Here is a 27,254-nt window from a genome sequence, read left to right as displayed (position 1 = left end):
AGCAAAGCCTACTGTACCTAATGTGGGCTTCACAAGTGCCTGTTTCTGATCCAGGACATAGTGCATCTCTTCTTTGAGGTCGACAATTGTAGCAAACTCTTTAACAGGTGTCATTCTCGAGGCTCCCAACCTTTCTGCATATTTCCAGAACAGATTTGAATCCAGAAGGTACAGATTTAAGGTCTTGTTGGTCTTGCAGCTCAATCCAGTAATGGTACCTCTGTGCTCATGAAGGCCATGAATCAAAGACCCACTCTCCTCAATGTGAGGGACAGAAAACTGGGAACCATCTTTGTGGTTCTTCCCATGGGAAGAAAATTCTAAGTTTTTGGCTTGGGAATTGGTCTGTCCAGAGATGGATAAATTGATCAATCCCCTACTCATTGTCCTGCAACATGCAGTATAATGACTGAAAGGGTTGTAAAAGCTTAGGAAATTGCTGCACTCTATGGAGTTTGACATAATTTGCATAAAAAAGTGTTCTTTGAGGTAGAAAGAATCCAAAGCAGTTTCTATTTCAAAAAAGTTACACTGTGGCACACTGGCTTTACTTGGTTGGATTCCAACCATCTGGTTGACACACAGGTCACAGATATTATGAGTCCTGGAGATTGTATGCCACTGGGGTAGCACCACTGTATTGCAACACTGGTGTTTCGTTAAGGTTTCTGATAAGTGCAAAGGGGAAGCTAATGGAAGGGGTTCCATTGCTAGGGAATCTGTTTGTTCCAGTTGTTGAAGGCCTGGGTCCACTGCTTGGCTCTTATTACAGCTGTTGTATTGTAAGGCCACTTCAGTGATCTATATAAAAAAAAGAGAGTTGAAACAGAAATAATGATAACTTGTGCAGATTTTGGAACGATAATCAAAGATCTAAACTCAGACAGTGCTAGCATATAACTAAAGTAAAAAAACTGTATCACGATTATAATGTACTTGGTGAAATGTAAATGCAGTAAGACAACCTTTGCCATAATGCAAAAAAGACCTACCATGGCTGCCTTACCACTTATACTCTGTGAATTCAAAAATGCTTATGTAGTTGCTATCGGGTGTTGCTCATTTAAGTGCTTTTTTGTACAATTTTCAAGCATCTAAAGGGGCATTCCTCCATTCAGGTAACAGCTTATTCTGTAATGGCATCTGAATGAACATAAGAATAGCCTTACTGGGTCAGACCAATGCCTGTTCTCGTGGTGGTCAATCCAGGACACTGGCATAACCATGTATACAACACCTTATATTTATAGATCTGGCATAACCTCCGTCATATAAACGTGGCAGGATGGGCGCAACTTGGTGATCTGTAAGTTAGACATGTAAATGGCAGCCCTGCCCATGTGTATGCCCTCCTTGCATGTACACACTGTGCCACATTTGCATGCCCTTACAGAATAGTGCTTAGGCTTTTATGGGTAAGTGTACACTGATGTGCGCAGGTGGTAATATTTTGTAATTTTGCATGTGCAAGAGGCATGTGTATGTGGATGCCAGGTTATAGAATTGCTCTGTATATAGATACATTTTGCCCATGTAAGCCAATACAGAGACAAAATTTATCTGTTTAACTTGGAGGAGAAGAGCCTGAATTTATCCAGAGAGCAGTGATATTCAGCCACTATCCATGTTAAGTGGACCACATATATAAACCCCAAATTCAATGGGCTAACTTGTACACATAAACTGGCTGAAAATACACTAAGATATCTGCAGAAGATATCGTTATATGCTGCCCAACTGTTAAATGGTGCCCTCAGTGTTTTCAATAGCAGAGTATTCAGCGGCTCATCCAGACCATAGTAAGTAGGCACAGAAAACATCATTGACCAGAATTTAAATAATGTATTTTGCAAATTTTTTCAGAATAACCACTCTAACAAATTGTTTCCATTGTTTTCAGTTTAAATTTTTTACTTTTATCACAAAAGGCCTATGGAGCTCTGTGCATTTCCAGTAACGATATTACAGAATGTTGTGGCCCACTAGGGATAATACTGACATTCATGCAGCCCTCTCTGTATAAAAATTGCTCACCCTTTCTCTTTGAAGATGACCAGTGGCAGCTCATGAGATATCTGTATAAACGGAGCCACGCCTACTTAATTTGATGCTGTGAGATGTCAAAAATTAAACAAACTAAACTAAACCTTAAGCTTATATACCGCATTTTCTCTATAGAAACAGAACTCGGCATGGTTTACAAGAGTTTTAAAGAAAGGAAAATATAATAAGAATTAGTGATTATATAGAGAGCAGCGGAATTTACATTTTTGAAAATAGCCACATTTTCAGATGTTTTCGAAATAGTTGGAAAGAGCCCAAGTTAAGCAGCTGGACAGGAAAATTATTCCAAAGCTCAGTGATTTTTAAAGTAAAGAGATTTCCCTAATTTTCCAATATAGATAATACCTTTTAACGAGGGGAAAGATAATTTAAGCTTTAGGATAGATCTGGTAATATCAGGTCTCACAGAGTTCCAGGATAGAGGAATTAAAGGGGGAAGAGTGCCATGTAAGATCTTAAATGTTAGGCAGGCACATTTAAAGTAAACCCTAGAGATTACTGGGAGCCAGTGAAGTTTTAACAAAAGCGGGGAAACATGATCATATTTGCTTTTTGCAAAGATCAACCTAGCTGCAGTATTCTGGATCTGTTGAAGTCTTTTCTTGGTTAGATTTAGATAGACCGAATTACAATAATCCAACCTCGAAAGAATGATTGATTGTACAAGGACAGCAAAATGTTGGTGGTGGAAACAGGATCTCACTTTCCTCAGCATATGGAGACTAAAGAAACATTTTTTTTTACCAGAGAATTAAGATGGTCATTAAAGGTTGGGGGCTGGCTAATATTTGGATGGGAAACTTCCAGGTAACACCAAGGACTGAGTAACAAATTTACTCTCATATTCTGTGTCTGTGACACAACATTTGATAAACTTCAAGTACCGTATTTTCACGTAGATAACGCACACCCGTGTAAAACGCACACACGGGTATAGCGCGCGGGAAACTGACATATATGTAAAAAAAAAATTTATATACCGCGCACACCCATATACCGCGCATGCTGCCCCGACTCTCCTTTCGCCCACCCCGGCTCTCCTTTCCCCCGCCCCGACTCTCCTCTCCCCCTTGAAGTCCTGTCCACACCCTGAAAGCCTGATGCCCCCCCCCCCCGACGTCCGATTCACCCCCTGCAGGACCACTTGCACCCCCACCCCGAAGGACCGCTCGTACGCACCCGCACCCCCACCCCGAAGGACCGCTCGCACGCACTCCCACCCGCACCCCCACCCTGAAGGACCGCTAGCACCCCCACAGCCTCCCGACCCCCCCCGCTCATCATGTAGAAGCTCTTACCGGTGTCCTGCTGCTTCCTCTTGGCGGTCCCAGCCCTTCTGTGAGCCCTGCGTCTGCGCTGCTTCGTCTTCCGGCGGTCCCGCCCTTTCTCTGATCTCAGCAGGACACCGGTAGGAGCTTCTACATGATGAGCGGGGGGGAGGTCGGGAGGCTGTGGGGGTGCGGGTGCATGCGAGCAGTCCTTCGGGGTGGGGGTGCGGGTGCGTACGAGCGGTCCTTCGGGGTGGGGGTGCGAGCGGTCCTGCGGGGAGGTGAATCGGACGTCGGGGGGGGGGGGCATCAGGCTTTCAGGGTGGGGACAGGACTTCAAGGGGGAGAGGAGAGTCGGGGCGGGGGAAAGGAGAGTCGGGGCGGGCGAAAGGAGGGGGGAACTATGTAAAAAAAATTTGTAAAACGTGCTCAAGCGTATAACGCGCAAGGTTATGCACGGTTTGTAAAAACCGTGTATAACGCGCGCGTTATATGCGTGAAAATACGGTACTTGTATCTTGGAGTGATTAAGACAAGGTACAGGGCATTGCAAATGGTACTAAATGCTGCAGCCAGATTTATTACAGGAGCACCAAAATATGCTCATATTACGTCTTACTTTTGACAACTACACTGGTTGCCAGTGGCATTCCGAGTCCAATATAAGACTGTTATGATTTGTTATCAATTTTTGTATGGAAAAATTCCAGAGTGTTTTAAGGATAGGATGACTGTATCACCCCAAAAGAGCTTTGCGCTCTGAAAATTCTGCTCTGCTGAGGGGGCAATGTTAATCCGAAATTTGTAGAAACTAGTGTAAGGACTTTTTGTTATGCTGAAGTAAAATTATGGAATTCACTAGTAGGACAGTTAAGGAAATGTGCTGACAGAGGAACTTTTAGAAAACTTTTAAAAATACAATTGATTGTTACTACTTTTTTTTATAGGGTTTGACTTATTGGATCAGTGAATTATTGTGCATCCAATTTGGATGTTTTATTTGTCTTTTGTATTGTTTTAAGCATTATATATGTTTGATCTTATGTAAACTCCAGAGTCAGGTCAGGTTTTCAGGATATCCACAATAAATATGCATGAGATAGATTTGCATCTCAAGGAGGCAGTGCATGCAAATCCATCTCATACTTATTCATTGTGGATATCCTGAAAACCTGACCTGGTTCCGGCTCTCGAGGACCGGAATTGCCTACCCCTGGCCTAGGGTTAGATGGTCTAGAAATTTTAAAAATAAATAATACTTCAGAAGTTGGTACAAAGAGCTCAATAGGACACCTCAACTGCATGATGCTATTCTGCAGACTGGCATCTCTTGGATGAGATTTCATCAAATTCTTCTCTACAGATCCCTGGCCATTTCAGAAGAATGGATATGTTTATGTCCACCTGGCCAAGGCTAAACAATGACCCAGGTTGTTTAGAATGGATTTCTGAATTATGTCTCCTAATTATGGCATGATATTTCCATGCCCCAATCCATTCAGGGGCATCCCTTATTAATTTAACTGCAGTGTTTGGGATAACACTGTAATATGAATAAAATAATGTTGAAAAACTGTTCCTACTTGTGATATATTAAACAAGAAGATGTAGCTGATGCATTGAAAAGGACAGCAGACATTTGAATCTGCCACTGGTGTCTCAGGTACTATTAATATGCATGCTATAACTTGTGGACTATTTATCACCACTAAAGATATTAGCAAATCCTCCTGGGGCTGCTGCACTATGACTCTCAATTTCTACGAGATGACAATATTACCAGAGAACTCTCCTATCACTGAGGAGCATAAATCACCAGAAATTACTGCGGTAGAAGCCTTTACAGACAGCAAGGAGAGTACAAACATGGCCTAGTATATTGGGCTAGCATAAAACTAACCCCCTCCTTTACCACAACATGGTATGGTTTCACCTCAGGAAAGGTTTCACTAGATCAAACACATCCACAGAGGTTCTCAACTTTAAGGGCACTAACTTCAAAAGCATGGGAGAGTTCGTCTATCAGGCGCTGCAAAACCAGGCCACAACAGATAATGTAGAGGTAATGTGGTCAGCTTTGAAATCTACCCTACACGAAGCAACCAACCTCTATATGAAAACAGTAAGAAAATGGCGGAGAAACAATAAACCTCAGTGGTTCTCTGCGGAGATCTCAGACCTTGTAAAAAAGAAGAAAAGAGCATTTATCTCCTGCAAACAATCAGGAAAACGAGAAACTAAAGAAGACTATCTGGCCAAGTCTAGAGCTGTCAAAACAGCAGTCAGAGAGACCAAACTCCAGAAGGAAGAGAATCTAGCAAAGAACATTAAAAAGGGGGATAAATCCTTCTTCAGGTATATTAGTGACAGAAAAAGAAACACAGATGGGATAGTGCACCTTAGGAAACCAGATGGGAATTATGTAGAATCGGACTCCGATAAAGCCGAACTACTAAATAAATACTTCTGCTCAGTCTTTACCTGCGAGGCGCCGGGATCCGGTCCACAGCTGCAGACAAGGGAGAGCTCGGAAGACCCGTTTTGAGATTCTGAATTCACGTCCAGCAGGGTCTACTATGAACTTTCAAAGCTCAAAGTGAACAAAGCCATCGGACCAAACAAACTACATCCCAGGGTGCTTAGGGAGTTGAGTGATGTCCTGGCGGAACTGTTATCCACGCTCCTCAATCTTTCCCTAAGTACAGGAAGAGTCCCATTGGACTGGAAACAACTAACGTAATTCCACTCCACAAAAAGGGATGCAGGACAGAGGCTGCAAATTACAGACTGGTGAGTCTCATATCGATAGTGAATAAAATTATGGAAACACTAATCAAACACAAATTAGATACGATCCTGAATGATGAGAATCTACGAAATCCCCATCAACATGGATTTACAAAGGGAAGGTCCTGCCAATCCAATCTGATCGGCTTCTTTGACTGGGTAACGAAAAAGTTGGATATGGGGGGAGTCCCTGGACTTCGTGTACTTGGACTTCAGTAAGGCTTTTGATAGTGTCCCACACCGCAGGTTATTGAGCAAGATGAGTTTGATGGGATTAGGAGAAGCGTTAACTGCATGGGTAAAAGACTGGCTCAAAGGTAGTCTTCAGAGGGTGGTGGTGAACGGCACTCTCTCCGAAACGTCGGAAGTGATCAGTGGAGTGCCACAGGGCTCGGTCTTGGGTCTGATCCTATTTAATATCTTCGTAAGGGACCTGGCTCAGGGGCTTCGAGGGAAAATTACATTATTCGCCGATGATGCCAAACTATGCAACATAGTAGGCGATAGCACAGTGTCCGACTGTATGACGCATGACCTACTCTTACTGGAGCAGTGGTCCTCAACTTGGCAACTAAGTTTTAATGCCAAAAAGTGTAAGGCCATGCACCTTGGCAGCAGAAATCCATGCAGACCTAAATGGTGAGACCTTAGCAAGAACTGCAGCAGAACGGGACTTGGGAGTGATCATTAGTGAAGACATGAAGACTGCCAATCAAGTGGAGAAAGCTTCCTCCAAGGCTAGACAAATGATGGGTTGTATCCGAAGAAGTTTCGTCAGCCGGAAGCCCGAAGTTATAATGTCGTTGTACAGATCCATGGTGAGACCTCATCTAGAATATTGTGTACAATTCTGGAGACCACATTATCAAAAAGATGTGTGGAGAATTGAGTCGGTTCAGCGAATGGCCACCAGGACTCAAGGATCTCCCGTATGAGGAACGGCTGGGTAAGTTGCAGCTATACTCACTCGAGGAACGTAGAGAGAGGGGAGACATAATCGAGACGTTCAAATATGTCACGGGCTGTATTCAGGTAGAAGAGTATATCTTTTTTCTTAAAGGACCTACGGCGACAAGAGGACATCCGTTGAAACTCAGGGGTGGGAGATTTCAGTGACACCAGGAAGTATTTCTTCACCGAAAGGGTGGTTGATCATTGGAATAGTCTTCCCCTGCAGGTAATTGAGGCCAGCAGCGTGCTGGATTTTAAGAGAAAATGGAATAAGCATGTGGGATCACTTCAAGGAAGAAATTAGGGGGTGGGTCATTAGAGTGGGCAGACTTGTTGGGCCGTGGCCCTTTTCTGCCGTCATCTTCTATGCTTACTAATGCGTAGTGCGGGTTTTAGCACTGGCAGAAGCGGTGACTGCTATGACTCTCATAGAATTCTTATGAGCGTCGGAGCAGTTATCGCTGTTGCCAGTGCTAAAACCCGCACTACGCGTTAGTAAAGGAGGGGGTAAGTTCTGACAGGTTTTTCTTTTGACTGTGAGGACCCTGCAACTTGATGCAAAGGCAGGAGAAAATGTGACCAATTACCATGAAAAGAACCAGGTATAAAGCATTCCCGTAAAAAAAATGCTACTTAAGCTCACTCCAAACACTGAACCACAAAGCAGTTTCTGCTGCTATGCAATAAACAGACAGCTTCATGCAGCGCAAATGACTCGCAGGCAAATCCTTCTAGAGCTGAATGCAACTTAGCTGGCCGAAGGAACCTATTTCTTCTGCAGTAAACAAGTTACATAATACTGTAGTTCCTTAGTTACAGCCTCTATTTAAAATCACTCCAGTGCCACATAAATGAGCAATACATAATATCAGCCAAGTTGTTTTTCAAGAAGGTAATGCATGTAAAAGATTCCACGATGCCAATAAAAAGGATGTTTTGAACCCTGATACTGATATGCTGTGGACAATGTCCTTTTTTCTGTGACAGTGACATGATTGCTAGCACTGCTGGGGGCACTGTGCCCTTCTGTGAACATCTCTTGTATCAGACAGGCTTTCTACGAGAACTGCTGCGGCTGATTTCCAAATAATGTTTATCACTTGTTATCAATTTACCACCTCGCTCAAATCCCGCTCCACATTTCTGTGGTCTACTAGTCCATACCTAAAAGAGGTCAAGGGCTACAACACTGAACACTTGTTCAGTGCAATGACTTCAACAGTAGGATAATCAGGTTTATGTTTATTTTAAAATTTGATATGTCGCTTCAGACCAAAGCAGTTAACAATATAAATAAAAAAGGAACTAAAAAATAAATAACTAATAGAACAGAACTAACTCACCCAAGACTGCATTCACTCTGTCTCACATTCTGTTAAAAGGCTTACCCCCTCTTCTTAAAGGGCTTTGGGGCTGTTACCGTGCGGCTTTGTAGAAGAGGGGGTTAGACTAGAATAGATATCTGAAGAACAGTCCAGTTTCCTTCATACTACATTACATTAGTGACTTTTATTCCGCCATTACCTTGCGGTTCAAGGCAGATTACATAAGAGGTTATCTGGACATTTCCAGAAGAGTTACAGACTTGAACGGATTACTTCGGGGGATTGAAGTGCTTCTTGCGGTGTTAGTTTGTTTTGATGGATTTCTTGAATAGCAGGGTTATTATTTCTTTTCTGAAAGTTTTGTAGTTTGGTGTCATGGTCAGTAGATTGGATAGTTGGTGGTCTAGTTTCGCTGCCTGCATGGCCAGTAGGCCGTCGTACATTTTTTTGCATTTGACGCCTCTGATTGGGGGTGCATGAATTGTGTCTGGGTTCTTCTTTGCGTAGTTGTGGTAGTTCGGATAAGGCGGTTGTTCATATAAGCTGGGCTGTCTCCATTCAGGCCTTATATAGTAGACAGTAAAATTTGAATAGTATTCCTGCTTGTACTGGGAGCCAGTGTGAGTTGAGGTATGCGACGGTGATATGGTCGTATTTCTTCAGCGAATAGATCAGTCTCAGGGTTCTGTTTTGTACTGTTTGTAGTTGTTTTATCATGACTGCGGGGCAGGGGAGAAAGAGGATGTTGCAGTAGTCTAGAAGTCCTAGGACCATGAGCTGGAATTATTTTCTGTCGAAGAATTTTTGGATTTGTCTTAAGTTTCACTTGACTGCGAATGATTTCCATATTGTTTTATTGATTTGTGGTTGCATGGTACAGCATCTATCTATCATCACTCCCAGAAGTCTTAGGGTGGGTTGAATGGGGTATGTGATTGAGTTTATTACTAAGTTTGTTATGGTTGGGTTTTTTTTTTTTTTTTTAAAATATAAATTTTGTTTTGTCTGGGTTCAGTTTTAGTGTGTGTTCTTTCATCCATGTTGCCACTGTTTCTAGTGTTCTATGTAGTGTGTCTGTCATGGAGGGTGTTGGTTGATCAAAAGGAAGGAGGATGGTGATGTCGTCTGCATAGCTATAAAAAGTTAAGTCTAATTTGTTTAGGCAGGTGCCGAGGGATGCAATGTAGAGATTGAAGAGTGTTGGGGATAAAGGCAACCCTTGGGGTACGTTGCAGGGGTTGGATCATGGTTCTGATTTTTCTTTGTTTGTCTTTACTCTGTAAGTCCTGGATTGTAGGAATCCTTGAAACCATGTGTGCACCTTTCCTGCGATTCCTATTGTTTCTAGTATTTGTAGTACAATGTCATGATCTACCAGGTCAAATGCTGTAGTGAGATCTAGTTGTATAACCAGCAGAGATTAAAAGCCTGCTTAAAGAAATGGGTCTTCAACAAAACTTTAAATCTTTTATAGATGGCATCTGCATAAATTCCATAATGCTGGTGCCAGTCAAAAGAATGTCCTTGTATCACTCTATGGTACGGCTGCACCTTGAATACTGTGTGCAATTCTTGTTGCCATATCTCAAAAAAGATATAGCAGAATTAGAAAAGGTACAGAGAAGGGCAGCGAAAACGATTTCCCTATGAGAAAAGGCTAAAACGACTAGAGCCCTTCAGCTTGGAAAAGAGACAGCTCAAGGGTGATATGATATTAGTCTATAAAATACTGAGAGGAGTATGTGGTGCAGTGGTTGGATCCACCCTGGGGTTGTGGGTTCAAACTGTGCAATGCTCCTTGTGAGCCCACCGAGACAGATAGAGAAAATACTTGAGTACCTGATTGTAAAACCGCTTAGATAAACCTTGATAGGCGGTATATAAAAACCTAATAAACTTGAAACTTGAAAGGGTAGATGTTTACTCTTTCCAAAAATACTAGGGCTAGGGGGCATGCCATGAAGCTAGTAGATTTAAAACAAACTGGAGAAAATATTTCTTCATACAACGTGTAATTAAACTCTGGAATTCATTGCCGAAGAATAAAGTCAGTTAGCCTAGCGGGGTTTTAAAAAGGTTTGAATAAATTCCTAAAAGGGAAGTACATAGGCCATTATTGAGATGGCTTGGGGAAATCCACTGCTTATTCCTAGGATAACCAGCAAAAAATATGTTTTACTACTTGGGTTCAAGCTAGGCACTTGAGACCTGGGTTGACCACTGTTGGAAACAGGATACTGGGCTTGATGGACCTTCAATCTATCTCAGTATGGCAATTCTTATGCTTTTATGAGAATCGGAGAAATTACCTCGCCAGCCTGCAGTAGAAACTTCTACCGTGGATTTGTAAAAGGAGTCCTAAAGAAGTAATTCAAGAGAGAGACATATTGGTAGAAATGGATGTCACTGGCACACACTGGTCAGTATTGTGGCCCTGTGTGGAAAGATATGCTAGTTCTCCTTTAGCCCTTTTGAATCCAAAGTGGCAAAGACTTTAAAAGGAGCAAAAAACTACTGGGTCTGCTCAATTGTATTTATTTACCATCTCATACTAATAAATACATTTATTTAGCATTGAATACAGTGGCATATTATGAATGCAAGGCCCATACAGTCTGTCCCCATTAAGGCTCTTTTCTTCTTTTCCAGAGGTATATACATCACAACAGGATGCTTGACCTATGTTATATAGGAAGCTCACAGATATCGTCATGTTTGCAAAGTTGTGCTGTTCAATAAGCATCAGCACAAAGATGAACATATTGAAAATACCCATTTTTTAATGAAGATTTTTGACTCTCAGTGAGGGGATGAGAAATGAGCATAGGAAAGAAAGCAACTCTTTATATGAATGTAATTCTGTATATAGCTTCCTTGTAAGCTGAGATGCTTTTTATTACATAAATAAGAATATTATCCAACACTGATGCTGTATGCTTTTTACTGCTAAGTAAGAACTTTATCTACAGATGATGCTGTACTATAAATGATAGAGGCTAATGGTACCTTATAAGCTGAACAATTTATTAAGGTATGAGCTTTCAAAGACAAGCTGTGTTGGCAGACAATATATCTCCATGCAAGAGTAGTGTGGGAGCTTGCCAAACCACAGAGCTACCATCTTCTGAATTAATCTATCAGAAGCAAAGAGTTTGGAGCTCTCAGAAACTCAGGTATCTCATTTCAGATATTCCAGTAAGGAGTGCCAATTCTCTGTTACTGACTCCAGAATCAGGTGCTAGAAACTTTACTGCTGTAATATAGCCTATTGAGACATTACCAATCAATTGCAATATTATTGTGTTATCATATTTGTTAGCTTTCCTAATTTTCTTAGCATTTCACTGTTTCCTATCCTGTTCAAATGGATGGTAGTACACCCTTCACTGCTATACTCTTCCTCTCACATACTGAATTTCTATCTACCGTATTTCCCCATGTATAGGCCACCGCTGATGTAGGTTTAAAAACTCTCAGATAAGCCGCCCCATGTTAAAGATTCCACATTGCATTTTGTTACCTGCCCGACTTTTATCCTATAAGCCATATTTAAACATGTGGAGGGGCATAATCGAAAGGGACGTCTAAGTCCGTTTACGTCCATCTCTCAAGTCGTCCAAAGTAAAAAAAACAGCTTAAGACACATTTTCGAAAGATACCTGCCGACCTGATCATCCAAGCCACTAAATCGTCTATCTTTATACCACTTTTTCATCCTACTTTCCATCCAAGAATTCGACAAAATAGAGCAAGAAACATCGTTATTCACACTGTCAAATGTGACTCATACAAGAGGTCATGGACTGAAACTGAGGGGCAACAGGCCCAGGATAAATGTCAGGAAGTTCTGTTTCACACAGCGAATGGTGGACACTTGGAATGCTCTCCCGGAAAAGGTTGTGATGGAGACTACTATTCTAGGATTCAAGGGCAAGTTGGATGCACACCTTCTTGCAAATCACATTGAGGGATACGGGCAATCAAGGTCTTCATCAGAAAACACCTAGCTTGGCCTCCGCGTGTGCGGGTCACCAGACTGGATGGACCTATGGTCTGATCCGGTGAAGGCATTTCTTATGTTCAAGTCCAAAACGCCTAACAAGCCCTGTTGGACGTGGGAGGGGTCTGCAAAGTGATGGACTGCACACCCAGACATGCCACCTAAATAGTGGGGTACCTTACAGGGCACTGCTGTGAACTTCACAAAAAGGGTGTCTTCTCCTCCCTACAGCTCCCTTATAGGTTACAGTGAGCTCCCCAAACCACCTCCAGATTCCCCTAGACCCACTTATCTACCACCCCAATAGCCCTTATGGCTGCAGGAGTCACTTATATGCCAGTACAAAAGGGTTTTCGGGGTGTATAAGGGAGTGCACATGTTTAAGTATCAAAGCAGTGATTACAGGGGCTTATGGGCATGGGTCCTCCTCTCCATGACTCCCTAACCCACCCCCAAGACGACTTAACCTTTTCCTATCGTAATAAATTTTACATTACGCTGGTTCTAATCGTAATTATTTTAGCAAAGTTTTATATTATTCACCGTTATCATTTACAAGCTATTGTAAACATAATGTAAATAAGTCATAAGTCTGTAAATTCAAATATTTTGTGTTCCTGGCTCTTTATTAGTATGGGACATACGATGGCAACAACATTTTTGGAATGTCCCGTCATTCGGGACACATGATAGGAAAAGGTTAAGCTGCCTCTGGGCTGGACGACTAGGCTTTCCTATGCCAGGTGACCAGGTGATGATGGTCTGGAGGCTGAATTTTAAAGTATGATTAAAATTTTTATTGGGGGGGTGTTGGTGATCACTGGGGTAGTGTGTGGGGGTCTGTTTTATGTGTTTGCAGTGCTTATCTGGTGACTTTAGGTGGGTTTTTGTGACTTAGACCATGTTTTACATGGTCTAAGTCACAACGTCCAAGTTCTGTCTAGGCTCTGTTGTAAAACTTTCGGTTATACATGCTGTACGACTAAGTCTAAGCCGGCCCACGTCCCGCCCTCAACACGCCTCCCGAAACGCCCCGTTTAGCTTTGGACGTTGAGCGGCACTATGAAGGCCTAGGTCATTTAGAAATACGTCCAAAACCCGTTTTTATTATCGGCACTTGGACGTTTTTGAGAAATGTTTGTCCAAGTGCCGACTTAGGCCAGTTTTTGGACGTTTTTCTCTTTCAATTATGAGCCCCATAGTATACACTGCCACCAAGCTGATGCATTCTTATTTTGATATAACTTAATATCCTGCATCACCCACTGGTTGTTCTCTTCCCACAAGATTTCTGAGATGCCTACCACATTTACATCTTCATTTAGTGCCAATAAGCCAGACCTGGTGGAGGCCGAGGTGAATCCTGTTATGAATGAAAGATCCCAGTTATTTGGTTCAAAGCGAGAGAGAGAGGCACTTTGCAGAGCTAATTAATGTGCCTCCTCAATGTCTTACACGAAGGCAGGCTCTCACTGTATAATACTTAATCAGTTTGTAAGGGGTATAGGTGTCAATGGAAAGCATATATTTGGTAAGAAGCTCAGTATGAGACTTAAAATAGATAAATACCAAGCAAGTATCACCGATTAGTTATCATATGCCACCTTAAGTTGCAGATGCGAAATACGGTGATTTATCACCATGAAACAGAATGAAGTTACTAATTGCAGCAATCAGTACAAAATGTCACTTAATTTTATTTACAGGGTAACATTTGGTTTTAATTGGGGTTCGAGCAGATAAAACAATATTTAAAACATTTCAACAAAATAAAACACAGGTATCAGTCACAGTAACATTTAATACATCCATCTGCCATTGTTCTCAACATCAGTAATAAAAACAATATGGCACAGTGGTTAACCTGATTGAATTAGTATAATCTTCAAAGCCACTCCCATGGGTAAAAGAAGTGCATTACTTGCTGGAATGGGCTTTCACAGAACCGCCTGACATGAAATGTGGGCAGAATGGCATGTGTTGGACTATTTTGTATGTAAATTCACCTACTACTGGGGCAGGGTGAATTCCTGCTAGTGGGGAGGGGTGAATTCCTGGAATCATACATGTGATTAGAGTTTTTATATGTTTATATGCCTACTCAGAAAAAGTATCCACACAGCTAGTAGGTGTGGGGAGGGGAAGCATTTTTATTTTGATAATCTAACAAAATCTATGGAATGAAAAGTAGGAATGTACTTTTCACCCATACAGACAATTTATAAACTACTCCCCATAGTGCACTTGTTAATATGACACATATAGCAAAGAAAATTACCTGTATCAAGTGTTCTCCGAGGGCAGCATGCATATATTCTCACATGTGGGTGACAACATACATGGAACATGGTACGTACACTACCAAGTGCACTGTTACTTTAAATGTTTAGGCAGTGCCCATACCGCGCACGTGCTGGTGCTTCCTACCCAATGTTGACTGGCCAGTTCAGTAACAAAGCTAAGAAGCCAACTAGGGAGAGTGGGTGGGTTGTAAAAATATATGCTTGATGTCCTTGGAGAATATCTGCTACAGGTAAGAATCTTTGCTTTCTGCAAGAACAAGCAGGCAGACTATTCTTGCATGTGGGACTCCCAAGCTGCCAGAATCATGACTCTGAACAAGGAGAATGGATATATAAATATGATCCTGGCAAAACCCAAGAGGGTTGGAGGGAAAGTAGGTGCTCAGGAAGTAAAAAGATTTTGCAGAATTGCTTGTCCAAACCAATCATTTCTCCTGGAGTTTTGTTCCAAAGAGAAATAAAGGGATGGATGAAGGACCAAGTAGCCACTTTGCAGATCTCCTCAATAGATGCAGAGTGGAAATGAGCCACTGAAGCAGCCATAGCTCAGACGCTGTGGGCTGTTACACAACCCTGGAGCGCCAGCACAGCTTGAGTATATGTGAAGGAGATACAGTCCAATAGCCAAGTGGAGACGGTTATCTTGGCAACAAGAACTTCAAGTCTTTTAAGGCCAAAACCTACAAAAAGCTGGGACATCCTCTATGAAGTTTTGTTTGGTCCAGGTAGTATGCCAGAGCAAGTTTGAAGTCCAAGGTATGAAGAGCTGCCTCTCTAGGATGTATATGTTGCTTTGCAAAGAAAACAGGGATTCGCTGAGGTGGAATTCTGAGGCAACTTTGGGTAGGAAATTTGAATGAGTTTGAAGCACTATTCTGTTGCGATAGAATCTTGTGTAGGGAGGATCTGATACAAGAGCTTGAAGTTCACTCACATGGTGTGCAGAGGTGGGGGGCAATGAGGAAATGACTTTCCAAATGAGTAGTTTGAGAGAGCAAGATGTAAGCGGCTCAAAGGGAGAATCCATGAGAGCAGACAATATGACTTTAAGATAGCAAGAAACAGGTAGAGGCTTGAGAGGTAGTTTCATGAAATGGGTTACCAAAAGATGGACAAAGGTTTTTTGTCCAAGGGAGAGCGAAACGCACTGATAACACAGATATACACAAACCAAGTTTCAAGTTTATTTAAATTTGATAAATCGCTTATTACATACTAAGCGAGTAACATTAAAAATATATGGTATACAACATTAAAAGGGGGATAAACAACAGACTGACAATACAGACAAACTTGGATACTTTAGGGAAAGGACAAAGGTCGGGCAAAAAGTTACAAAATACTGTTTTTCTAATGAAAAGAGAGCAAATGCCTAGTAAGGGGAAAAACATTGGTTTTAGACCAGAGATAAAAAAGGTAGTCAAGTATGGATGGAAGTGGACAGGTGATGGGTTCCAGAGAACACAAAACACACCAGGAAGAAAATCTCATTCATATGAAGCAGTAACAGCGCTTAACAGAAAGTTTTCTACACTCTTCAATGATAGCAGATACTTCAGCCGAAAGGGAGAAAGCATTTACTTGCTCAGTGAAAAAAACCACACTGTTAGTGATAACAAGGGAGGGTTTGGGATGAAGGAGGGATTCCTTGTTCTGTATCAGTAGTGTTGAGCTCCAACGCTCATAGAATTCCTATAAGTGTCAGAGCTAATACTGTCATGGGCAGCAATAAAAAAGCCTAATGCGGTTTCATAAAAGGCAGCCTTTATTTTTTAGTAGGGTTGTGCATGCTAAATTTCTTTCAACTCTTTTACACTTGAGTCATGCGATTAATTGTGTGATTAAAAAATTTAATCAATATATGTGAAAAGTAGCAAGAGTTTGGAGAGTTATCACTTACCTCAGCTAAGAGAGGATCATTTTCTGATAAGGGATTAAAAGGAATGAAGAGGATGAGTGCCGGCCCTTTCTTCAGTTCATTGTTCATAAGAAGACTTTTGCCTCCATGGGGCATCAGCCAGCGTAAGAGTGTTTCTCGGTTTTCAAAGGCCCAATTACAGATATTCTGAGCTGTGTAATTTAGAATTTCACGTGGATAGACCTTAGGAGGACAAAAGAAAAAAACAAGAAAATGTAAAAGAAAAGGTCTTGAATTGAAGGTTTTAGTTTACTTTAATATACTTGATAAATGCCTTTTGGGGGAAAAAGAAGCACTGCACATACACCAAACTAAAATAAAAATAAATAATACAGTTACTGTATATATAATATTAGAAAGTAAAGTAAAAAGTATAGATGCACATAAAAATGACTAAAATAAGATGAAAGATAAATATAACACTGTAAAACCACAAAACTAACGAACAAAGGTCTCAAAATTCTCTTCATCTGTACATGAGCATGTGCTCTCCTCTTCACACATAAAAGAAAACACCCAACTGAAAATACATGCTGGAGCAAGAGGGGTTGTCTATGCTTTAACAGAGTTGCTCAAGGCACCATTAGAATCAGAAATGTATAACAGGTCACTAAGTACACTCCAAGGTACACTCCCAGAGGTGCTGAGTGAGGATCTGCGAAGGGGGAAAAAACTCCATTGGAATATCTTACCTGCTGGCATTCAAACTTGGGCTTCAATTGTCCTTCTCTATTACTTTTTTAATTCAGTACTCTGCTTTATCCCAGGACAAGCAGGCAGGTATTCTCACTAGTGGGTGATGTCATCCGACAGAGCCCCGATACGGACATCTTGCAAGCATGTCTTGCTTGAAGAAACTCAGAAGTTTCGAGATGCCCGCACCGCGCATGCGCCAGTGCCTTCCCGCCCGATGTACCGGGCGTGTCTCCTCAGTTCTTTTCTTTCCGCGGAGCTGAGAAGTTATCTTCATTCTGCGCTGACTGAATTTCAGTTTTTTCTTTGCCTTCTTTACCCGCGTTTTAGTTTATTTCTTTGAATTTCTTTCGTTTTTACTTTCTTTTAAAAAAAAAAAAAAAAAAAAGTTAAAATTATTTCTTCCGGCGGTTCGGCCGGGCCGGCCTCGTGGCTGCGGCCTACCGCTTTCGACCTTGCAGCGTCGATTTTCCGGCCTATGTCCCGGCCAATCACCGGTTTTAAAAAGTGCAGCAAGTGCCAGCGTGCGATTTCGTTAACGGACCCGCATCGACGCTGCCTGCAGTGTCTTGGTCCGGAACACGTTCCGAAATCGTGCCGGCCTTGTTCCACGCTCACTGCGCGCTCGTTTAAGAGGCGTTGCTTGCTTTGGGAGTCGATGTTCAAGATGGAGACTGCCAAGGATCTGTCTGCTTCTACGTCTGCTGGGGTTTCGCCGGTCCGCTCGAAACCTGCATCGACGACTCCCGCATCCAGCATCGTGAAGCCAGCATCGTTTACACCGGCTACGGCTTCAAGTTCAGCAACGGCGCCTGCCTCCGTCTCCTCGGTTCAGGTACCGCCTTCCACTGTCCCTCCCGTGGTCATCAAAGTGCCTAAAGCTAACAAGCAGAAGCACTTGGCCACGAAGGAACGCGAAGACCGTGCAGGAGGACCCCCTTTCGGTGCGGATCCCTCCATATCGGCTTCGCTTCGATCCCTGCTAGAAGCTCAGTTTGTCGAGCTTATGCAGACTATGGGACCCCGGCTTATCGCCAACATTCAGGGTGACATCCCGGCACCGGTTTCACGGGGCGGTCCGCCCCCTCCCCCTCGTCGTTCGATCTCGCTGCTCGACGAGGGGGATCGGCGGAGGGCGGCAGAATCCTCCAGAAGGGCTTCCCTTCCTGATAGGCCACCTTTAGAGCCCATCACACCTCCACGACAACAGGGTGCTGGGGCGGCCCCTGATAATCGGAGTCCTGGGCATACTGCATCGCAGGAGGAGTTCTTCCGCACTCCATACCAGACTTGGGTGGCACTGCGTGAGTCCGCATCCTTACCACCTCTGCGATCCACCGCATCGAGCCCCATCCATTCCTTAGAGGCTTCAGGGGATCGTGCGATGCACAGAAGATCTCGCTCCCCATCCCGTCACCGGGAGGGGCATCGATCTCGACACTCATCTCGACACTCCTCACGCCATTCGGAGGTGTCTCCGCAGAAAAAGATGCAGCGTTTGGGATACTCATCGTCGGATGTATCCCAGCCGGAGGGACCAGAGTATGAGGAACCATCTACCTCCTATTCTCCATGCCGGTCTCAGCTCTCCCTGGACCCGGAGGCTTCCACTTCGTCTAGTCCGTCTCGTCGGCCGGCCTTGGCAGACCAACTGTCTTTCTCATCTTTTCTCCGACAGATGGCGGATGATTTAGATGTGACTTTGGACACTGGGTCTAAATATTCTAAAGAGTATTTGGATACTATGCATTTGCCTCACCCTCCGGCGGAGACTCTTCGGCTTCCTTTGCATAAATTGCTGGACCAGACTTTCATGCGCTGTTTTGAGACACCGTATTCTATCCCTGCGGTTCCCAGTAAGCTGGATGCTCGATACCGCATCGTTCACCACAAGGGGTTTGAGGGGGCTCAACTTTCTCATCAGTCCCTTCTGGTCGAGTCTTCTCTCAAGCGTTCTCACCCTTCCCAGGTCTATGCTTCTGTGCCTCCGGGCAGGGAGGGGAGAACGATGGACAAGTTTGGTAGACGTGTCTACCAAAACTCGATGATGGCGACTCGAGTGCTCAATTACAATTTTTTCTTCTCTTCATATTTGGATTTCTTCTTGCCGGTACTCCGCAAGTTCATCCCTTTCATCGATGCTCAGGCTCGTTTCCAGTTTGAGGAGGTGGTGGCGACCCTGTCCCAGTTGCGGCTGCAGCTGATGCAATCCTCCTACGATGCCTTCGAGCTCTCGGCACGTGCTGCGGCCTGTTCAGTCGCCATGCGTCGCCTGGCCTGGCTTCGCACTATTGATATGGATCCGAATCTCCAAGACAGACTGGCTAATGTGCCTTGTGCGGGAGCGGATCTGTTCGATGAGTCTATCGAGACTGTTACTAAAAAGCTTTCGGACCATGAGAAGTCTTTTCAGTCTATTCTGCGCCCTAAACCGAAGCCTCAGCAGTCTCGTCCCTCTAGACAGCCTCAAATCTACCAGAGGCATTATCAACCGAGGCAGGCTCCCCTGGCGAGGCAGCCTGCGAAGAGGCAGCCTCCACAGAAGACTCAACAGAAGCCTCAGATGCCGGCTGCACCCAAGGCTACTCAGCCTTTTTGACTCTCTTCCAGGGAGCATAACCGACGTTCTGTCTTCCCCTGTTTTTCCCATAGGGGGTCGACTCCACCATTTTTATCATCGATGGGAGTCGATCACCTCGGACCTTTGGGTCCTTACCATCGTAAGAGAGGGATACTCTCTTCATTTCCAACGGGCCCCTCCGGACCACCCGCCAAGAGAGTATCCTTCCAACTCGACGCAGACCGCTCTTCTTCTGCAGGAGGCGCAGGCTCTTCTACGGCTTCGAGCCGTCGAGCCGGTGCCTGTAGATCAGCAAAATCGGGGGTTCCAAAGAAGACGGGCGATCTGCGTCCCATTTTGGACCTTCGAGTCCTCAACAAGTTTTTGGTCAAGGAACGGTTCCGTATGCTGACCCTTGCTGCTCTCTATCCCCTCCTCGAGCAGAACGATTGGTTATGCTCTCTGGACCTCAAGGAGGCCTACACTCACATCCCGATTCATCCGGCCTCCCGCAAGTTTCTCAGATTTCGGGTGGGACATCTACATCTGCAGTATCGAGTGCTTCCATTCAGCCTGTCCTCGTCTCCCAGAGTCTTCACAAAGTGTCTGGTGGTGGTGGCCGCTGCACTCCGGAACATGGGTCTTCAGGTGTTTCCATACCTCGACGACTGGCTCATCAAGGCACCGTCAGCTCCAGAGGTCGTTTCGGCGACCTTGACTACTATTTGTTTCTTGCAGAGTCTGGGCTTCGAGATCAACTTCCCCAAGTCACATCTTCAGCCCACCCAGTCTCTCCCCTTTATCGGGGCTGTTCTGGATACCATTCATCTGCGAGCATTCCTTCCTCCTCAACGCATGGAGGCTCTCCTTCTGCTCTGCCAGTCGGTGTCTTCTCGCCCGTCCATCTCGGCGAGACACATGATGGTCCTCTTGGGCCACATGGCATCCACAGTTCATGTGACGCCTTTTGCCAGACTACATCTCAGAATTCCTCAATGGACCCTGGCATCTCAGTGGACTCAGGTGTCCGACCCGTTGTCCCGTCACATTGTGGTCACTCCTGCTCTACGGCAGTCTCTTCTCTGGTGGATGACCTCTTCGAATCTATCCAGAGGTTTGCTGTTTCACTCTCCTCCCCACCAGAAAGTTCTCACAACCGATTCATCGAACTATGCATGGGGGGCTCATCTGGATGGTCTTCGCACTCAGGGGTTCTGGACCAGTGCGGAACGACTCCATCAAATCAATCTCCTGGAGCTCAGAGCCATCTTCAATGCTCTCCTAGCTTTTCAACATCTGCTTCACGACATGGTGGTCCTTATTCGCACCGACAATCAGGTCGCCATGTATTATGTCAACAAACAAGGGGGCACGGGCTCGGCCCCTCTTTGCCAGGAAGCTCTTCGAGTCTGGGATTGGGCAGTCCGCCACAACACCTTCCTCAGAGCTGTCTACATTCAGGGGAAAGACAACGTCTTAGCAGACAAATTGAGTCGTCTTCTCCAGCCTCACGAATGGACGCTCCACTCCGACCCCCTTCATCAAGTCTTTGCACAGTGGGGGACGCCTCAGATAGACCTCTTTGCAGCCCCCCACAACTTCAAACTGCCTCAGTTTTGCTCCAGGATCTACACTCCTCATCGCCTCGAGGCAGACGCTTTTCTACTGGATTGGGGGAATCGCTTCCTTTATGCGTTCCCTCCTTTTCCTCTCATTCAAAAGACTCTAGTCAAGTTGAGATCAGACCACGCCACCATGATTCTGATTGCTCCTCGGTGGCCCAGACAACCTTGGTTCTCCCTTCTACTTCAACTCAGCAGCAGGGAGCCAGTACTTCTTCCTGTGTTTCCTTCACTACTCACTCAACATCAAGGTTCACTACTTCATCCCAACCTGCAGTCTCTCCACCTGACAGCTTGGTTCCTTTCAACATAACTCCTCACCAGTTCTCTCTAGCAGTGAGGGAGGTCTTGGAGGCTTCCAGGAAGCCTGCTACTCGACAATGCTATTCCCAAAAATGGACTAGATTCTCTTCCTGGTGTATTTCCAATGCCACGGAACCTCAGCGAGCTTCCCTATCTTCTGTATTGGACTATCTTCTACACCTGTCTCAGTCTGGTCTCAAGTCTACCTCTATACGAGTCCACCTGAGTGCTATTGCGGCTTTCCATCAGCCTCTACAGGGGAAACCTTTGTCTGCTCATCCTGTGGTTTCCAAATTTATGAAAGGGCTTTTTCATGTCAACCCTCCTATCAAACCTCCTCCTGTGGTTTGGGATCTCAATGTTGTCCTGTCTCATCTTATGAAGCCTCCGTTTGAACCTCTCAACACGGCTCCACTTAAGTATCTCACCTGGAAGGTGGTTTTTCTGGTGGCCCTCACGTCAGCTCGTCGGGTCAGTGAGCTTCAGGCCCTAGTGGCGGATCCACCGTTCACTGTATTCCATCATGACAAGGTGGTTCTCCGTACTCATCCAAAATTCTTGCCTAAAGTGGTCTCTGAATTTCACATCAACCAATCCATCGTGCTTCCAGTGTTCTTTCCAAAGCCTCATTCTCATCCTGGGGAATCTGCTTTGCACACTCTGGACTGTAAACGTGCTCTAGCTTTCTACTTGGATCGCACAAAGCCACACAGAACTGCTCCTCAACTTTTCGTCTCCTTTGATCCAAACAAGTTGGGACGACCTGTATCGAAGCGCACCATCTCTAACTGGATGGCGGCTTGTATCTCTTCCTGCTATGCCCAGGCTGGATTATCCCTTCCCTGTAAGGTTACAGCCCATAAGGTCAGAGCAATGGCAGCCTCTGTAGCCTTTCTCAGATCGACACCGATTGAGGAGATATGTAAGGCTGCCACTTGGTCCTCGGTTCATACATTCACCTCTCATTATTGTCTGGATACTTTCTCCAGACGGGATGGACAGTTTGGCCAAACAGTGTTACAAAATTTGTTCTCTTAAGTTGCCAACTCTCCTACCATCCCATTGGGGTTAGCTTGGAGGTCACCCACTAGTGAGAATACCTGCCTGCTTGTCCTGGGATAAAGCAATGTTACTTACCGTAACAGTTGTTATCCAGGGACAGCAGGCAGCTATTCTCACGTCCCACCCACCTCCCCTGGGTTGGCTTCTCAGGCTAGCTACCTGAACTGAGGAGACACGCCCGGTACATCGGGCGGGAAGGCACTGGCGCATGCGCGGTGCGGGCATCTCGAAACTTCTGAGTTTCTTCAAGCAAGACATGCTTGCAAGATGTCCGTATCGGGGCTCTGTCGGATGACATCACCCACTAGTGAGAATAGCTGCCTGCTGTCCCTGGATAACAACTGTTACGGTAAGTAACATTGCTTTTTCAGCAGTCAGTTTAGGCAATAGTGTAACCTTTAGAGTCTCTGTTCGGATTTTTATATAAAAAGTGTTTTAGTCTAGATTACTGTTTTAGGTTGCAATTCCTATCCAGAGAATGTGGTGAAATCAATTAGCTTAGCAGGGTTTAAAAAAGGTTTGGATAATTTCCTAGAAGAGGAGTCCATAGGCCATTATTAAGATGGCTTGGGAAAATCTACTGCTTATTCCTAGGATAAGCAGCATAAAATCTGTTTTAAACATAGTAAATGACGGCAGATAAAAAGACCTGAATGGTCCATCCAGTCTGCCCTTTAAGAATTGCTATACTGGGACAGTCCAAAGATCCATAAAGCCCTATATATCTTGCTAGGTACTTGGGACCTGGGATGGCCACTATTGGAAACAGGATACTGGGCTTGATGGACCTTCAGTCTGTCCCGGGATGGTAATTCTTATGTTCTTAGGGATGTTTTGTTGGTGGTTTGTTATCAGCATTCAGTCTGTTTACTGCATTCTTCTACCCTTTGATCGTCATCAGATCTACATGACCTTTCAACCCTGGATCCAGCAAAATTATTGCCAAGTGTGTTTCTGTAACTGTAAAATAGCAATCCAAGTGATCTGCAAGATAATTCTTTAAGGATGCCATCATATGTTTGGCTGAACTTTCAATTGCCAGTTGCAGTTTCAATTGATATCTTTTTGGGACCACCAGATGAAGTGAAGGCTTAGTATCATGTTTCATGTTCGCTAAAATTTGATGCATAAGCTTATAACATAGTTTCAAAGTGAATTACAAGTACAGTCAAACCTCGGTTTGTGAGTAACTCGGTTTGCGAGTGTTTTGCAAGACGAGCAAAAACATTTTCACAAATCTCGTAAACCGAGCGTTGATTCGATTTGTGAGACCCCCGCCCGCGAATGCCGCCCCCTCCACTAACTGGCATCGCCCCCCCTCATGAACGCCTGTCCAAACTGAAGCCTTACCCCCAATTGGCACCGACACGCAGCACCAACCCACAGGAGGTGCCGGTGCCCACTGCTTTCAGATTGGGCCTTGAGCATCTGCGCATGCTCAAGGCCTTCTGGCTCTCGTTCTCTCCAAGAATCTCAGAGGGAGGCGGGAGCCAGAAGGCCTTGAGCATGCGCAGATGCTCAAGGCCCAGTCCGGCAAGCAGCACGATCTTCGGGCACTGGCACCTCCTGTGGGTTGGTGCTGCATGCCGGTGGCAGATGGGGTAAGGCTTCAGTTTGGGTGGGTGGGCGTTTGTGAGGGGAGGCGATGCCGGTTCACGGTGGGGGGGGGAGGGGGATATGGAAGCGCACCAGTGGCCTCGGGGGAGGGGGGATCTTTTGGGGATGGGGTGGGATGGAGCAATGCCGGTGGCCGCGGGGGGGGGGGGGGGGGGAGGAGGAAGTGGAACCAAACAAGCGAGTTTCCCTTACTTCCTATGGGGAAACTTGCTTTGATATACGAGTAATTTGGTTTACGAGCATGCTTCTGGAACGAATTATGCTCGTAAACCAAGGTTCCACTGTATAAAAAAAGTGGTAACAAAAACAATTTGCACATACCTTTACCAGGACAAACAGACTTGGGTAGAACTACATAATTTTAGAAAAAGGCAACGTTGAAGGATCACATAATGGGAGGGGACTAAAAAGCAGGAAATCTGCAGAGATGCATTTGATTAGTGAATTTTAATTTTCAAAAGCATCTTTGAAAATAAATGTTTTCAAGAAACAAGAGCAACTTTTCTGATATATCCAGGCAGTGAATTCCATAATTGAGGCGCTGCTGCTGAAAATATTTCTGCTCGTCTCGACAGATTTTTTGTAGCTGGGATTATGCTGACATCATGTTACGAGGGATCTCCAAAAAGTTTCCATACTATTTATTAAATATCTCAAAAGCAAATTACATCACTTTTCTACATAATCATCTTGTTTTATGATTGACTAGTCACGTGTCCTCTTACCACTTCTCCCGCCCCAACCATTTCCCGCAAAAATATGAAAGTGTGGGAATGTTCTTCCGTGTTATTATAATGTTGCTACTGTTTGGGCTTTTGCTAGGTACTCGTGACCTGGATTTTCCACTGTTGGAAACAGGTTACTGGGCTAGATGGACCAATGGTCTGGCCCTGTTTGGTTATTATTATATTCTACGGTCATGCCTAAAAGTATGCATGGTACGAGGGTTATTTCATAAATAATGCACACTATTTTAAAAAATTTACATGTTTTTTTTTTTTTCAAGTATTTCTTTGCAATGACTTAGTCCCAACTTCTGGGAAGCTTCATTATTCCATCCAAGCTATCTTTATGAGCACTTACCAAAGAAGCATTGAGCTTTCTATGCAAGTAGACACTCCCCGAGTCTGTCAGCGAGATCTCCTTTGCAACTCGTTTATTGGTAATGACTCCATAGCGAACTGTGTCTATGTAATCTGCAACAGAATATATGCATTTTTTAAAAGTTTTAATTAAGACAAAAAAAATAAGATGTGTGAACATTTCACGATATCTAATTTTAATCTTTGGTGATAAGGATATACAGTACATTGTGTTTAAAAGGCTAACTGCTTATACTACTGAAATGTAAACAATCTGTCTAAATGATAAATACTTTGGAAACTGAATCACCAGGACAGGAACTCAAAGATTGCCTTGTTTACTGGTGATGTTATTTTAAATGGAGTGCAACCTCTGCTGTTGCTACTGGTCTTGATGCATAAATTGAAAGCATTTGAGGGACGGTGAAGTTCTGGTAAACATGGATAAGACAGAGGTAGATTAGATGAAAATGTCTGGTGTATTTACAGAAAAATTTTCCCTTTAAATGGGTGAAGGCCTCAATAAGAGATTTGGACATTCAGATTGGGGCACATTTGAGTAAATTATACAATTCTGGAAAGATATTTAGAACTATAAAGAAGGACTTGGGTAGATGGGAGGAGAGATATAGTTTGCTTTGTTTGGGGGGGGGGTATTTTCCTGCAGAGAGATATTAAGCTTGAGGAGAGGAAAAAAAAAAGGCCAAGGATTGAAAAATCTATTTTATATAGGAAAAGGGAGGGAGGTGGTCTGCCGCTACCTAATCGTAGATTATATTACTTGGCGGCACAGGTGAATCACATTCTGGACTGGCAAGTGTGGGATTTTAAACCAGCAGTAGGACTAGTAGGAGAAGAGTGATTTGAAGTTTCTCCCATAAATGTTAGAGGAGGGAATCTGGAAGAAGGAGCTAGTTAACCCCGTTACAAAGCAATTAATGGCAGTTTGGGGAGAGGTGAATTTAAAAGGCCTGTCAAAGATTTTTAGATAGCTCCTGGTTAGGTAAGAAGAGGCTGTTTGCTCCCGGCAGGGAGAAGGGGATAATATTATTTTCCTACCTGATGGAAGACAGTCAGGGACAGTCAGGATTTGCTAGCAGCGATGCCAGTGCAGCATTTCATGAGAACGTGTGCCGTAGGGTTTGGAGGTGTGAGGAGGTGAAACAAGCAGAGAAGCTTTGGAGCGCCATATCTAATTTTTCTAGAACTGAATCCCCTGCGGTGGTGTGAGGACGGCACACTTCCCAAGCTGGCCAGAAACAGCTCAACCTGTTTCAATGTGGGTAGCTCAGAAAATGTCACTATAAGCCTGTGTGCAGATTTAACTCTTAATACTGTCACAAAGTTTACTAATCGTTAATCAAACAAAATAGGTGTATTATTAAAAAGTGCTCAGACCACCAACCACTGTGCTCAAAACTTATACACTTCTCCCTCCGTATTCGCTGTGATAGGGGATTAACAGAACCGCAAATACAGAAAAACTGCGAATAACTTTTTCATATGTTATTCGCTGTTTTCTATTAAAAACCATCGTGAATATGGTGAAACCGCGAATAACATGGTGGGAGACCTGGCCTGTTCCTGAAGGAGAGGCAAAAACACGTGAAGAAAGTGCCGGGAATCAGTGATTTTTCTCTGTAAACGCTTGGAATCAGCAATTTCTCTATGCAAGCTGATGTAATTTGGGGGGAGGAGC

General features: G+C 44.1%; 1 protein-coding gene across 5 annotated transcripts in view; it reads right to left on the bottom strand.

The window, feature by feature from the left end:
• Positions 1 to 27,254, bottom strand: part of TXNDC11 (thioredoxin domain containing 11) — a 152,644-nt gene that overhangs the window by 39,218 nt on the left and 86,172 nt on the right. For all 5 annotated transcript variants that reach the window (XM_033963037.1, XM_033963035.1, XM_033963036.1 and 2 more), the window contains 3 exons: positions 25,557 to 25,669; positions 16,599 to 16,799; positions 18 to 801 (listed from right to left, as the gene is read on the bottom strand). In XM_033963037.1, the coding sequence (XP_033818928.1) occupies positions 18 to 801; positions 16,599 to 16,799; positions 25,557 to 25,669 (1,098 nt within the window). The remainder of the gene's footprint in view (positions 1 to 17; positions 802 to 16,598; positions 16,800 to 25,556; positions 25,670 to 27,254) is intronic.

The sequence above is a fragment of the Geotrypetes seraphini genome, chromosome 11 (genome assembly GCF_902459505.1).
Source record: "Geotrypetes seraphini chromosome 11, aGeoSer1.1, whole genome shotgun sequence".
NCBI lineage: Eukaryota > Metazoa > Chordata > Amphibia > Gymnophiona > Dermophiidae > Geotrypetes > Geotrypetes seraphini.
Note: the sequence above shows the minus strand (reverse complement) of the source record. Positions and strands in the feature narration are given on the sequence as shown.